Source organism: Lissotriton helveticus, chromosome 3_1, assembly GCF_964261635.1.
Source record: "Lissotriton helveticus chromosome 3_1, aLisHel1.1, whole genome shotgun sequence".
NCBI lineage: Eukaryota > Metazoa > Chordata > Amphibia > Caudata > Salamandridae > Lissotriton > Lissotriton helveticus.
The window spans coordinates 1,531,308,092-1,531,323,389 of record NC_136061.1 but is presented as its reverse complement, the minus strand read 5'-3'; the positions used below and the strand labels follow the sequence as shown (position 1 = coordinate 1,531,323,389).

The 15,298-nt window shown below is 48.1% G+C and overlaps 1 protein-coding gene across 1 annotated transcript in view; it reads left to right on the top strand.

Moving 5' to 3' along the window:
* Positions 1 to 7,726: 7,726 nt before the first annotated feature.
* HINFP (histone H4 transcription factor) overlaps positions 7,727 to 15,298 on the top strand; it is a 173,917-nt gene continuing 166,345 nt past the window's right edge. Inside the window, exons 1-2 of the mRNA XM_078682190.1 lie at positions 7,727 to 7,861; positions 11,133 to 11,285. Of these exons, the coding sequence (XP_078538316.1) occupies positions 11,138 to 11,285 (148 nt within the window). The 5' untranslated portion in view covers positions 7,727 to 7,861; positions 11,133 to 11,137. The remainder of the gene's footprint in view (positions 7,862 to 11,132; positions 11,286 to 15,298) is intronic.

Sequence of the window (15,298 nt, the reverse complement as noted above, 5' to 3'; positions counted from 1 at the left end):
GTCTAGTGCTCTCTTTTGCACACACTTGCAGACTCCGTGCCTTTCCAGGTATGAACAGATTTCTGTTTCTAAATGCCTCTCCCACTCTGACTTTGTCGAAATTCCACTGTCTATGCAATTCGGTAGTCCCCTCAAGAATCCCGGGGCTGATCCCATCTCTAGCACAGCAAAAAAACGCCACCTCTTTCCCCACTCTGAACCCTCTGTGTGTGTGTGGGGGGGGGGCTCTGTGTGTGTGTGTGGGGGGGGCTCTGTGTGTGTGGCTGTGTGGCTCTGTGTGGATAGCTTTTTTTGTAGGTGGCTCTATGTGTGGGTGGCTCTGTTTGTGTGAGGGTGGCTCTATGTGAATGACTCTGTGTGGGTGGCTCTGTATGTGTTTCTTGAAGGTGAAATGAATGCAGCGGTGGTCGGTCCAGTGGTGTTCGGTGGGGTGGTCGAAGGTGACGTGGGTGCCTGTGGAGAAGACGGGGTCCAGCGTGTGGCCGGCTGCGTGGGTGGGTACAGTGATGAGTTGTTTGAGGCCGAGGTTGTCGAGGTTGTCGATCAGGGTGGCGGGGTTGGCATAGTTGTTGTTCTCGAGGTGGAAGTTCAGGTCCCCGAGGAGGATGTAGTTCGTGGAAGCGAGTGCGCGGGTGCTGGCAAGGTCGGCGATGGAGTCGCTGAACTGAGCCCGGGGTCCGGGGGGGGTCTGTAGATGAGTGTTCCTCTGAAGGTGGTGTTGGGGGTCGGTGTGGATCCGGAAGTGCAGGTGTTCGGCGGTGTGGAGGGTGTCGTCTGCGTGGGTGTCGACCTTGAGGGTGGACTTGTGGATGATGGCTATTCCTCCTCCGGTTCCGTTGGCGCGATCCCTGCGGGTGATCTTGTAGCCGTCCGGGATGGCTATGGCGATGTCGGGCACCGAGGAGTTTCGGTCAGGAAGGCCACGTCTGGGGCGGAGGTGTCGAGCAGATCCCAGAGCTCGACGGCGTGTTTGCGTGCGGGGCGGGTGTTGAGGAGTATGCAGCGGAGGTGGTTGGGTCCAGTCCTTGGAGGTTTGGTGGGTCTGTCGAAGGTGAAGCTGCAGGAGTGGCAGGAGAAGGGTCCATGGGTCCGTTTCAGGGTGGGCTGGAAGCAGGTTTGTTTTCAGGTGGTGTTGAGTGCGTGGAGGCTGCTGGCGTCGTAGTGGAGTTTGGTGTTGTGGCGTTTGCGGGGTCCAGGGGTTCTGGCGTTGGGGGGCGGTCCAGGCACGGATGGGCGCAGACAAGCTTGCCTTAGGCACACCTTCGACGCGCCAGCGGCGCGGCCGCGCAGCTGGTGCCATTTGAAGGGGAGCTGGGAGGAAGTAGCAGCTGGGAGGCGGGAGGCAGGTGACGGCGAACAGGTGACGGCGAATGGGCGCGGGGGGCGGGCCGCAGGGGCAGCAGCGGCGGGAAATTGAGCAGTGGGCAAGAGGGGGCAAGGGAAAAACAGCGCCCAGGAGGGCAGAACAGAAGGATGCTGGCACAAGCGCTGGAGGAGCTGCAGCGGGGGTGGCGACCTACCTGGCGAGGTCAAGGGTCACTTCAGTGCTTCAGTGCACTACTTTGTATTTTGCTCTCTCCTCGCTGCTGCTCCCATTTCACAAAATCTCCAGTGCAGTTCCAACAACAACAGCTCCCGCCCTTTGCAGCTTGTTTCTATTCTGAACAGCTGCTCTTCGCTCCCTCTCTGAGCTGCAGCTGCCTCCTCCTCTCTCTTGCTTGTTGGGCTACTTTCTCCGGTAGCTTCGGTAGTGTTAGGCAAGTGCTGCACTAATGTCATAAAATACAGGTGAATGCATTATTGCAGCTCTTAAATGTGACCTATGTACAGAGAGCTGCTGTGAAAGGAGAAACAAAAACTACGACTCTCAAGTGGCACACCTCGCTTTCGAACATCAGGCAGTTTTTAGGTCAAGGGACCGTTGCACTGCGAAGCAGTGAGGGCGGAGTCCTGAAGATTTTATGTTTTGGAGTTTGGGGGCTTGGAACCCGCCTCTCTCCTCCATTCTCCTCCATTGGCTGGCTTCCTAAACGGAGGCCAGCCATTGGAGGAGAAGGGAGTCACTCTAATAAAGCCCCGTCTCTTTCGGATTCGGGGTCGTGTTTTTTTGCGTTCTTTCGACTGTGACGTCATCCGTCACTCAGAACGCCAAAACACGCCCCCGAATCCGAAATTTTCGGATGTTTGTGGCCGCCATTGTTGCTTTTACCTTTCACCTCTTGCCTCTAGCCTCTTGCCTTTTTTTACTTTTCACCTCTTGCCTCCTGCCTTGTTGCTTTACCGCCTTACCGCTGTGCTATGTGGTACCTTGCTTTTACACTTTTGTGCTCTTTTTCACTTATGTGTAGCTTTGCGCAATCTACACTAATGAATGATGTCGGATGACTGAGGTTTCCTGCCTAACGGTGCCCGTGTCCTTAGCCTGTCTCAGCTCGCCTCCCCTTTTCCCACAATGTTTGGCCTTTTAGAGCCTTACAGGGGACTATTAGCTTTTGTCTCCCCTCTAGCCGCTGCTATTATTACAGCCTCAATCAACCGAGCTGTAATCCTCGGGAAACACAAACCCTCAGTCCCCTCATGGTGCTCCGGGTGGCGTCCGGCGGTACTCCCGCTTGTCTCGTGTCTATTGTGCCACCGCCCGCAGTCCGTAGACAGAGCTCAGAGTGTAGAGCGGAGCGGAGCAGAGGAGGAAGGAAGTAAAAGTGTGTCCCCAGACCTGGACCCTGGACCCGCTTAGCCCGTAACAGGTCAGTTTTCAACAGTATGGAGGCGCAGCTTTGTCTTCGCTCCGGAGTACTTGCTACTTACTATCTCCTTGGTCGGGCGTCAGGGGGTAGGCAGCTTGCGCAGGGCACAGAGCAGGAGCACCGAGAGAGAGCTCAGATCTCTCACCAATGTCGAAGCGGCCAGCGACCGCAGTGATTCTCACGAAGGGCACCGAGGGGCGCACATGTCTCTCATCAATGTCGAGGCATCCAGCGGCCCCGGTAATTATTATTTTTTATTTTTTTGCAAAGGGCACCAGAACAGAGGGTAGAGTTCAGGCGGCTGGGTATGGGATGAGATGAGTTGCGCTGCATTGCTGAGTACCGAGGTCTGAGGTAAAGTGTATCTCTGGGCCTTCAGAGCGTCGAGGAAAGTCGAGGTAAAGTCTTTGCCATTATGCTTATCTAACATCTGCCATCCGCCATCTGCCGGTCTTTCTATCAGAAGTTTTCGATGACCCCTTTTCCATAGTGTAGTGTAGTGGCTAAACCAAACCCCCCGAACCTCATCATCAGCCTGGTGGGAGACGTCTGCATTACCACTCCCTTAGGCAAGGAGCTCACGACTGAACTCCTCAGTCAGCCGCCATCTTCTCCCTTGCCTAATAATGTTAAAATCTCACTCAATTCCTGACCAAAATATATATTTTAAAAAAAAACTTCTGAAGGGGGGTAAAAAGATGGCTTTATGATTAGGACAAAAGTGATGCTTTTTTTGTAACAGATTGTACTTTTTAGATGTTAAATAGTCTCTAATGCATTGCAAAGCAAGAACTCCATTGCAGGTGGAAATATATAGCCGTTGCACTGCGAAGCAGTGAGGGTGGAGTCCTGAAGAATTTATGTTTTGATGTTAGTGGACTTGGAACCCGCCTCTCTCCTCCATTCTCCTCCATTGGCTGGCTTCCTAAACGGAGGCCAGCCATTGGAGGAGAAGGGAGTCACTCCAATAAAGCCTTGTCTCTTTCGGATTTGGGGGCGTGTTTTTTTGCGTTCTTTCGACTGTGACGTCATCCGTCACTCAGAACGCCAAAACACGCCCCCGAATCCGAAATTTTCGGATGTTTGCGGCCGCCATTGTTGCCCGGCCGCCGCAGAGTCTTCCAGTGAGTGCTTGTTTTAATAAGTGTTTCCAGGAAGGGGGCACCAGCACTCCTACGTTTATCTGCAGCCCGGGGCTGCAATCGTCCTTCCAAGAGGGATTCCCCGGCGTGGGGATCCCCCCGTTGACTAATAACGAGCTGCCTGCCGAAAGGGGCTCTTTTTATAGATATCATTATTTCGCCTGAGGCTTTCTTCAGCACACCACGGCGAAGAAATCCTTAAGGAGGGTTTCTGTGAGGAAATGTCATCCTTCGCACACAGCCCCACCCCCAGCAGAAAGTAACATCTTAAATTGCTCAAATTTGAGGGGAAGAACAGTACGGCAAAATGGGCCCCCTCAAAATCAAATGCCCCATATAACTATCAACAGTGACTGCCTTTTCTCTCTATTGCTTCTTTCTTTCTTTCTTTCCTTCTTTCTTTCTTTCCTCTTCACCCCTCCTACCCTTTGCGCGCATTGTTACGCCACCCCGCTCTCCAATCTGTCTTTCTTATTCTCTCTCTCACCTCTGTATGTCTCCGTTTTTCTCACTCAGTTCCCTTTGGCTCTCTCACATCCTCTCTCTCACTCACACTCTCTTTTCTCTTGCTGTCGATTCCCTTGTCACCTCTATCTATCGGTGCCTGCACCCATTCTCTGTCTAGTGCTCTCTTTTGCACACACTTGCAGACTCCGTGCCTTTCCAGGTATGAACAGATTTCTGTTTCTAAATGCCTCTCCCACTCTGACTTTGTCGAAATTCCACTGTCTATGCAATTCGGTAGTCCCCTCAAGAATCCCGGTGCTGATCCCATCTCTAGCACAGCAAAAAAACGCCACCTCTTTCCCCACTCTGAACCCTCTGTGTGTGTGTGGGGGGGGGCTCTGTGTGTGTGTTTGGGGCTCTGTGTGTGTGGGGGGGGCTCTGTGTGTGTGTGTGGGGGGGGGGCTCTGTGTGTGTGGCTGTGTGGCTCTGTGTGGATAGCTTTTTTTGTAGGTGGCTCTATGTGTGGGTGGCTCTGTTTGTGTGAGGGTGGCTCTATGTGAATGACTCTGTGTGGGTGGCTCTGTATGTGTGTGTGGGTGGCGCTGTGTGGGTGTAAATGCAATAGGTCATGCATTTGCGAGCGATTAAGCTATTGGCATTGTAAATGACAATGCAATTTATTTAACGATTAAGCTATTGGAATTGTATATGACAATGCCATTTATTTATGATTTAAAAAAAAAAGTCATGATCAATGCCAATAGCTCTACCTTTAATAAAAAATGCTGAGACCATTGCATTGTAATGCTTGTTTTTTATTCTGAACAGCTGCTCTTCGCTCCCTTTCCGTGCTGCAGCTGCCTCATCCTCCCTCCTGCCTGTTGGGCTCTTTTCCCCCCTGCAGTCTGCTTGGTGCTGCTGATACGCCTCCTCTTATTGTAAGAGTGAAACTGCCTCCAACCACTGAAATCTTGTTTGGCTTTCTGCAGATGAGTGTACAGTTGGTACTTGAAGACAGAACATTTCTGGGTAGGAGTAGTAATTGCAATACATAGCCAAGTACCTAGTTAATCGACCATGAGCGAGCACCTTGAAGCTTCTGTAGTGTTGGGCAAGCACTGCACAAATGCCATAAAATACAGTAGAATGTATTATTGCAGCTCTGTAATGTGAACTATTTACAGAGAGATACTGTAACTGCAGTGAAAGGAGAAATACAAACTACGATTCCCAAGTGGCACACCTCGCGTTTGAGCCTCGGGCAGTTTTTTTATGCACGTTGTATGATGGACACAGAATTTAAAACATTCAGAAAATATAATTATTGCAAAATGTAAATTTCAGTTACTTCTTAAGCAGTTTAGTGTAACTATGGACAGGCTCAGTTTTTATTATTATTTGTGTCGTTTTCAGGCCAAGTCAATAATGAACACTCATGTTCACTCTGTTGTGTCGTGCATAAACCACCTTGCAAGATTTGAATCATTGGTGTACCCTTTTCTTGTACAAAAAATAAATACAATCAAATAAAGGGGCCTTCCAAGCACTCGGTATTCATATGCAAAAGTAAACTGAAGGTGCCAGTGAAGGGAGGCCTGCTAATTATGACGTTCTCTGCAGGGTCACTGAAAGCCTCTGGTACCTCCGAAAGCCTTGCGGGTGTTCACCGTGTCAGGACGAGATTATATCTCAGAATGTGTGCAGCCCAGTAAACTGCACAAATATTGCACGTCACCTTTTCTGCCGTGGTCCTTGCTACGATGGGTCACACAACTGGCTTGATAATTCTAACAAACAATAGTGTATGCATGAACCTTTTAGCGCCATTTAAAGCTTGAATTTCCCTTATCAATCCTGTTAACAGCTGTCTTGAGTCTTACAGGTAAGACATACAGATGGTCTTTTACAAAGGTAATTATTACCAATGCGGTAGACGCTAATCGGTGATTGTAGTATTGTAATATTAACTCTAAACACAGTCACAGGACACTTTTTTGTTTACATATTAATCGAAAGGATTCACTCACTAGAAATGTGTGTAATTGACGTTGCTGAAGTGCACACTGCCAAATAGAATTGACCCCTTCTGCCAGCCCTGACCCAAAGCATCCTGTAGTTTTAACATTAACATTGCGAGGACAGTCTCAGTATTCTTAGTACGGAAAGAGGCCTTGGCTGAAAGGCCAGCAAGGCTGAAATCGTTTCAGATGAAATGGGCATTTAATTGCTAATGCAGCACAGTGAGGGTTTGCTTGATGTGTCTTACAATTTGTTGGCGAGGTCTGTCATTACCTCTTTATTCAGAAACAGGATATGAACTCGCAGCCTCACATCCCAGCACTCAATTTTCCCCATTGCATCATGCACTCCTTCTACTACTTTATCTAGAGTTCATTCACCACGTCATACACAAACTACCTCTCTCAATCTTCCTACCTATTCTATACAACTCTCACCCCTATATAGTCACCATACTACATATTTCCAATACACGACCACACCCCACACCACACAATCACACTCCACAGAATTCCACAACCAACAATTCAGACCACATAATTTCACTACCAACAACATACATGCAATAGCTCTAACTTTCACAAATGCAAGACTGATTGCATTGCAAATGCTTGTTTTCGTTTGAATCCTGGGATTTAAGTCCCGTTTAATGGAATAAACAAGACTGCAAGTCCCAGAATTCGAAGAAAACCCGATCTGGCACGGCATGACACACAATGACCTGGGAAACTTGGCAGATATAGAAGAGGCGGTAGAAAATTAATGGATTGTGAGGCTAAATTTGTATGTGAGGTCCAAGGTGATGTGTTGCAGTGAGTACACATCTGGTGTAAACTGACTATTGTGGTTTAACTACTGTTATATTTGGTGAATGTTGTAAGCACGAAGATAGGTTTAAAATGTTAAATGAACTTTCAAATCGGAATTACCAAGAGTACTCCTCGCCTACGTGTTCTTACCAAAACTGTAATTTTCCATCGTACTTCCTAGGATATTTCACACACCTTCGGAGCTTAAAAGAATGAAAAGGATGCTGAGGCCCATTAGTTCTTCCAACTTGACGTCCAATGCTTGCACATTATGTGAACTGAGTCAGCGCTCTAGCTTTTAGTAAGAGCTATGAAGACTCGTTCACCACACTTCCGGGGTAGCTGAGACTTCACTTCCGTGAGCTGTCAACCTCCCACCCCTTTGCTTTTTTTTTAAATACATTTCCTAGGGGCTGGCTTTTCTCTAGACTAACCAATTACAGACGTTGTGGGCCAGGACAGCCACCCAATCCCTGTCAGACACTCTTCGTCCCCTACGGGTCATTTTTAATTTCTATTCCGATTGGTTTGAGCGGATTAAGAGGCGGCGCCTGTCTCTGGAAGCGGGAGCTGAGCGGGTGTTTGGGTTAGAGCGTTTTCCGGTGTTGTTTTGCCTTGGCATCCAGTGGGCGATCGCACAAGATAGTGCATACTCTTCGCACAGGGCGTCTGCATGCAACAAAGCACGCAAACTCAGGTGAAGCGTGAAAGAAGCTAAGAGTTTTTTTTTATTTATTTATTTTATTATATGCGTTTTTATATAGCGCGGACTTTACCCGAAGGTGTCAGATCGCTTCACAATAGGAACTAACAGTAATGATACATGAGGAGAAAATTACAAGTGAACAAAATACAAATGCAAATGTTAAGTTACAAGATGGTCCCGTGAGCCCCCTTCTTCGCCGATCTTTACACGCCCCCCCCTCACTGCCCCTGCTTGCCCCTGAGGCTCCCCCTGCACCCCTGTACCCCCTCTTCTTTCTGTTCCTCGTCTCTCTTGATTACTCGCAGCCCGGGGTCTCTTAATTTCATCTGGGATGCCCTCTTTCCCGGTGAGCTGCGACCCCTCGTTCCCTTCCCCTGCCCAGACTGGCGGGGCGGGCAGCCGGCTGATGTAACCTCAAAGTTCTCCTCCTTCAGACACTTCCAAATGTAATCCATGCCCTCTCTATTATCTGAAGGAAGCCCTTCCGTTATAGAAAAATATACTTTACATGACTATGGAAGTGTCTTCCCAGTGTGTTCTTGTGGTTTGAGAGTCTGCCATTTATTGCAGTATTATCTTTCTACCTGTGTTTGGTACTCGTGTGTAACATGCACCCGTCACTTTCTCATGTAACACACTATTTTCTACCTCCTACATTTGTTTGTTTTCGATAACTGCACAAGTGCCACCATCGCCTACGTAACGTTTGTTCTTGTGCTTGAGTATCCTCCATATATTGCAGTATTATACCTCTATGTTTACTTTGTACGCTTTTGTAACCTGCACTCGTCACTTTTTCCTCCTGTAATGCACTGTTTGCTACCTCTTGTATTTTGTTGGTTCACGATTGTCACTTTTGTAATGCACCGTTTGCTACCTCTTGTATTTTGTTGGTTCACGATTGTCACTTTTGTAATGCACCGTTTGCTACCTTTTGTATTTTGTTGGCTCACGATTGTCATTTTTGCTTCATTTAATGTAACGTTTGCTTTTGTATTTTGTGCACTTGTAATGTTCTCATGTATCAGTTCTGTTTCTATTGTGAAGCGCTCTGACACCTTCGGGTAAAGTCCGCTCTATATAAAACCGCATAAATAAATAAATTATCCCAGCACATGCCCTCATCCCTCCCCCCCGCCCCCCTCTTTCCCAGGGATGCTGCCTCTGTTGGCCATCCTGCTCTCCGTTTCTGCCGTTCAGGAGATTCCAGCCCTCTCGCCCCTCCCTCCCTCCCCAGCACACCCCGTGCACACTCACGGAGGCAGGGACACCCCGAGCAGGGAGACCCCCGGCGCCGGACCCCCGTTCCCCTGCCCAGCCTGGCCGGGGGGCAGCCGGCTGATGTAACCTCAAAGTTCTCCTCCTTCAAATACACTTCCAAATGTAATCCATGCCCTCTCTATTATCTGAAGGAAGCCCTTCCAGTAAAGAAAAATCTACGACTATGGTAGTGTCTTCCCAGTGTGTTCTTGTGGTTAGAGAGTCCGCCATGTATTGCAGTATTATCTTTCTACCTGTGTTTGGTACTCGTGTGTAACATGCACCCGTCACTTTCTCTCGTAACACACTATTTTCTACCTCTTACATTTGTTTGTTTTCGATACCTGCACAAGTGCCACCATTGCCTACGTAACGTTTGTTCTTGTGCTTGAGTGTCCTCCATATATTGCAGTATTATACCTCTGTTTACTTTGTACGCTTTTGTAACCTGCACACGTCACTTTTTCCTCCTGTAATGCACCGTTTGCTACCTCTTGTATTTTGTTGGTTCACGATCGTCACTTTTGTAATGCACCGTTTGCTACCTCTTGTATTTTGTTGGTTCACGATTGTCACTTTTGTAATGCACCGTTTGCTACCTCTTGTATTTTGTTGGCTCACGATTGTCATTTTTGCTTTATTTAATGTAACGTTTGCTTTTGTATTTTGTGCACTTATAATGTTCTCATGTATTAGTTCTGTTCCTATTGTGAAGCGCTCTGACACCTTCGGGTAAAGTCCGCGCTATATAAAAATGCATAAATAAATAAATAAATGTTGCTCTGCTGCACCTGGAGGGAAGAACTGATGGGCGAGGAGGAAGGTGGGTGTCCGCCTGCGGGGAGCAGCTACACGGGAGGGTCCCAGGGTCCGACGGGGGGTGGAAGTCAATTAGAGAGGCGAGGAAGTGTGGGTGAGAAGAGGAATGCAGGGCAGAGGGAAGATGGGCACCGAAGGGCAACGAGGGTGTGCCCTGGGGTGGCGCATCGCAGGATGGGGTAAGCGTAGGGCTTTGAATTTATTTATGCATTTTTATATAGCGTGGACTTTACCCGAAGGTGTCAGAGTGCTTCACAATAGGTACAGAACTGATACATGAGAACATTACAAGTGAGCAAATTACAAAAGCAAACGTTACATTACATGAGGCAAAAGTGACAATCGTGAGCCAACAAAATACAAGAGGTAGCAAACGGTGCTTTACAGGAGGAAAAAGTGACGTGTGCAGGTTACAAAAGCGTCAATAAATGGTGGACACTCAAACACAAAAACAAACATTACGTAGGCAATGGTGGAACTTGTGCAAGAATTGAAGGCAAACAAAATGTAAGAGGTAGCTGTGCCTTCGCAGTGCGGTTTGTTTTTTGACTCCCAGTTTCTTTGCGCAGCCTCCTTTGTGGTTGGTACATGTTGCGAGTAGCCCCCTCTTCGCAAGTTGGGGGATACAGTGACTTCTGGGGTGCAGGTCTAGTAGCGGATAAGCTTTACCCATAGGGAATGAGAATTTACTTAACCAAGTTATGTCTCTGGTGCATGCCCAACCTCTGATGCATGTGTGAGGAAGCAGCTTGTACTTAACTTGTACCTGTGGCCTCAAGAATGTGTTCACCCATGAGCTTCTGTATAGCCGCCTTTGGGGTTCTGGATCAGCCCGTCGGGGCACCCATGTTTTTCAAAAGGCTGTGCCTGCATTAACCCTGGTAATGGGTCACTCTCTTGTATCGGCGTGACAATTTCTCCCTAGCAAGTCTTTCTTCATCCATCTTCTGAGTGCCTACACACATTTATAGACGTGTCCATACAGTCAAGTTTCAATTGAGGACGTAGTTTCGGGTATACCCCATGTTGTCTGCTCTCTGCCTCATCACTGCAGCACAAAGGGAGGTGGGGCTCTGTAGCAGGCTGGGGAAGTCACATTTTAAAGTCCACATTCAAGTGGTCGAGTACGACCTTGGCTTTAGTCCACTGAAGTTTGTTCTACCTTTTGTATTTTTTATGGCAGTGACCATGATGTTTGAGAGGGAGAAGGAGGTGCAGGTGCAGTGTGAGTGGGGCCAGTGTAAGTACATCACCAGTCACATGGATGACTTCTGTGGACACGCGTGGGAGCATCTACAGCAGCACTTTGTGATCGAGGAAGACATGGAGGCCCACGGTAAGTTATGTAGGAGCTAGAGTTTACCATAAGATTGAAGGGATGGGGACGACCCGGCACCTCTAGCGAGGCTCGTGTAGTTAAATCTGCAGTTAAATATGTGACTTCTTTTAGGATCCTACTATATGTGTGTCTAAATCTTTTTAGAGTTGTAGAAGTGAGCTATGTTTTGGACTGATGGCTGCTGCCTCTGGTTATTTAGATTCACTCCCTGGTAAGCTGTTCATTAGACTGCTCTAGAGTTATTCAGTCAATGGGGTACTTTTTAAAGACACTTGTAGAGCATGGGTCATTTGTTTCTGGCATTGTGTTAGCAACTGTTGAGGAACTAACGGCCACATGCATCAAACGATTTTGGAGTCGCAAACGGTGCGAATCGGAAAATTCGGCCGTTTGCGATTCCAAAATAATTTTTTGGTATGCATGAAACATTTTTCCAAACACCGCAATTTTTGGGAATTCCTAAAAATGCGATTGCATTTAAGGAATCGCATTTGTGCGATTCTTTAAATGCAATGCATGATTTAAAAAAAAATGCGAATATTCAAATAGGAGGTGCAAATTAACACGAGGTTGACCCTCGTGTTAATTTGCGAAATCCTCCAAAAAAGCATTTTGTAAAGTGTCATGTTACACACACACATGTCCTTTGGACATGTGTGTGTGTAACTTGCACTTAAAAAAACATTTCAAGGGTGCAGGGGGGGAGGGGGGTCCTTTGGACCCCCCTCAGCACCCTTGCAATGCATCAACAAATTGCGAATCCTAAAAAAAAAAAAGCAAAACGGCATTGATTCCCAATGTAATGCCATTCCTTAATTGCGATTCGCAATTAAGGAATCGCACATTCCGAAAATTAAGAAATCCCCCAAAAATTTCGGATTTGTTGATGCATAGGATTTTGCAATTCCTAAATTGCGATTCCTTAATTTTCGCAATTTAGGAAATGCAAAATCCTAGAATGATGCATGTGGCCGAAAGTCTCCATGTATATAGTTTGTGAGGTTGGATTGGCTAAGCTGAGTGTAGATAAGTAGTCCTTACTCCATAGCCACATTTTACAGACTTTTCCGGGGGTCAGTGCCCCCAACCAGAAATTAGTTTAAGCACACTGACGTCTCGTCTAACAAACTTTCGCTTCCTTCACCGCACATTTAGACAATGGCAAGTGCCAAACACATAAACATTTGATTTTGGACATAGTTGCTCATAACCAGTACAGACTGGAAAGAGACAGTTTGTCATCTGCATACACACACAATTACATAACACATTTGTGACCAGCATCCTTGCATTCACTACAACCCTTTTGTTTCTCAATGAGCCCATTCCATTTATTAAGCGGTGCTTATTAAAGTTTTGATGTGCTGAACTACAACATCAGCATGACTTTGTGAGCCGTAATCTGTGATGCATGTTATGTAAAGAAACCTTGTTCTTACTAGACCTTACTTTGACACTAGAAGAGCCATATCTTCTGGGGCCACTGTCGACCTACAAGCATTTTTTGGGTTTCGCCTGCCGAAGGCTGCGCTCTGCGCAGCTTTTCGGCGCAGGTGAAATCCTTTGTTGACAATAAGGACTTCGGGAACGTCCCCCGGCTCTCATTGGCTAGCTCCATAAATGGAGGCTAGCCATTGAGTGCCGGATCTGTCCGTCAAGGCCGGACCAGATTCGGGGGCGTTCCCGAGATTTTTTCCCAGGGCGGAGTTACGTTTTTTCCCGTTCCCTCCCCTTTCACTGAAAGTCTGTCCATTCCCGCCCCCTCAGTGTGCCTTTCCGCCCCCCCTCCCCCTCGCTGTCCTGTGCACGTTTCCCGCCGTCCGTGTCCTCTCCCGCCCCCTCCCGCCGTCCGTGTCCTCTCCCGCCCCCTCCCGCCGTCCGTGTCCTCTCCCGCCCCCTCCCGCCGTCCGTGTCCTCTCCCGCCCCCTCCCGCCGTCCGTGTCCTCTCCCGCCCCCTGTGTCCTCGTAGGTGCTTGTCTTTTTTCTTTTAAAAAAATGCAGTGTGGCAGTCTAGTACGGTAGGATGTTACAAGAGCTGAGCTTACATTGCACTGCAGAGCAAGGGCGACTTTCGTTCCAAACATGGTCGTCGGTTTCATACAAGAAACATTGACGGTTTCACACAACACCGGCGGCCATCTTGAAACTTAGCAAATACTTCGCTTGTACGCGAAGATCACGAACGATAGGCTAAAGAAATGCGACTATTTTATTTAACTCCTTCGAACGACAATTTTTACGGTTACGTGTGTTTAGCCGAAATATTTTTAGATACGTTTTGGCACATAACACATCTAAATATTTGATTGTTTTACTTACCTGTGGTCGGTTTCACTATTACAAATCGTTTATTTTGATTGAAGCACGGTTATTGTTACGTTATGGTTGTTTTAAACAGCCTCTACGTCAGTAAGCGGATAATTTCCCCCACAATATTCACCGTTTACCTCCAGTAGTGGCCGCAGTCCTGCGAGCGCCCCCTACAGTCTCGCTACAGGGTGTCGCACGCGCGTGCACGGTGTCTGCGGACCGGAAGTTGGTAGCGGCGCGCGGCATCCTCTTCCTGAACGGCTTGAGTAGGGAGAAAATGGCGGCCCCGCCGAGCGCCTCTATGTCCGCGGCGCTGCGGAGAGCGGAGTGAAGGAGCCGCAGCCGGGCCCCGAGGAGCCGCCCATGCAGCGCCGCCGCTCGGCGCTTTACATTAATGAGGTGAGGGAGGGTGCACAGGCGGTGGATGTTTAGAGAGGGGATGCTCAGCCGAGACCCCAAGACTGGGCGGTTGGAGGGCAGGTAGGCTGCACGGCCGGGGCACGATTTGCATTGTAGAGAGGGCTGAGAGCAAGGACAGGGATACCATGTCGGGTTCTTTGCTGCAGGACGGGCTCGGTGTGCGACAGGATGCCCAGTTCTGAGTTTGCGCCGCGGAGGCGCAGGTCTCTGCGTTACGCCACTTCTATTTGGCATGTCATTTTCAGTGTGCATGCCCCATTGCCTCAAATATTTATCACCACAGTTGCAGCAATGCACTCCGCGCCGTTCGCATGTACAGCCCCATTATTATGCACCACCTCTTTTCATAAACCTGCAGTATTGCCTCACCCATACAATACTGCGTGTCCTGCACCCCATGGTTGCGGTTGGTGACTAAATTACATCTTCAGCGAAATCAGAATGTAACATAAACACTTTCTAGTGTTTGCATTTCTAGTTTAATGACCATCCACAGACTTCTTTCTTAGATCGCATTTGCAATCACTTCCTTCTGGTCCTCCTACAGCAACCTTTCTCTGGAAGAGGTTGGTAAAACTACTGCTTTCGAAGCCTACACTCTTCTCCAGTGACATTCTCACATCCTCTATCATAAATCAAATTTCCTGATCTGCTGCCCTACTCGTCAACGTTGCTAAACGTATCCATGACCAAATATTCACTTCCTCCTCAAGTAGTACAAGTAAAATCATCTTTCTGCATGACGTAGCATGATTTATTAGTAGTGCATCGCTATGCATTTTGAGAGGATTTCAATACAGCAATAGTCACCATGTAGTGTTTGGACAGTATGGTCTGTATATTGGATGAGTTGTTTCCTGGCCTTGGAACCCAACAACTGAGGATGCGCTCCTCCATCTGACACGGCGGGGCTCTTGATTGATGCAGAGCAGCGTAGATTTGCAATTCCAAGAGACTGCAAGTGTCAGCCTGATAGAAGGCAAAAGCAAGACCCGACTTGGATCCACACCTCTAAACAGGAGCCGTAAGAAATGAGTTGGTCCCTAGTGAGTCCCATGCTGACATGAGTCGTTGACCGGAGCGGCTGTTCCAGAAGTTTTTACAGTCCGCAGCTAGACGCTATCCTTATCCGCGTCCTGATGAGACCCAAATCAAGGGGTCAAAACGCGTAGACCACTGTAAAGGAGGAACCCAGTGGCATAGACTAATTAATTGTTGTGTACAGAACTAAAACTAATGTGTTTAGGTGGAACAGTTTCTTCATCTGTACATTACGGTTA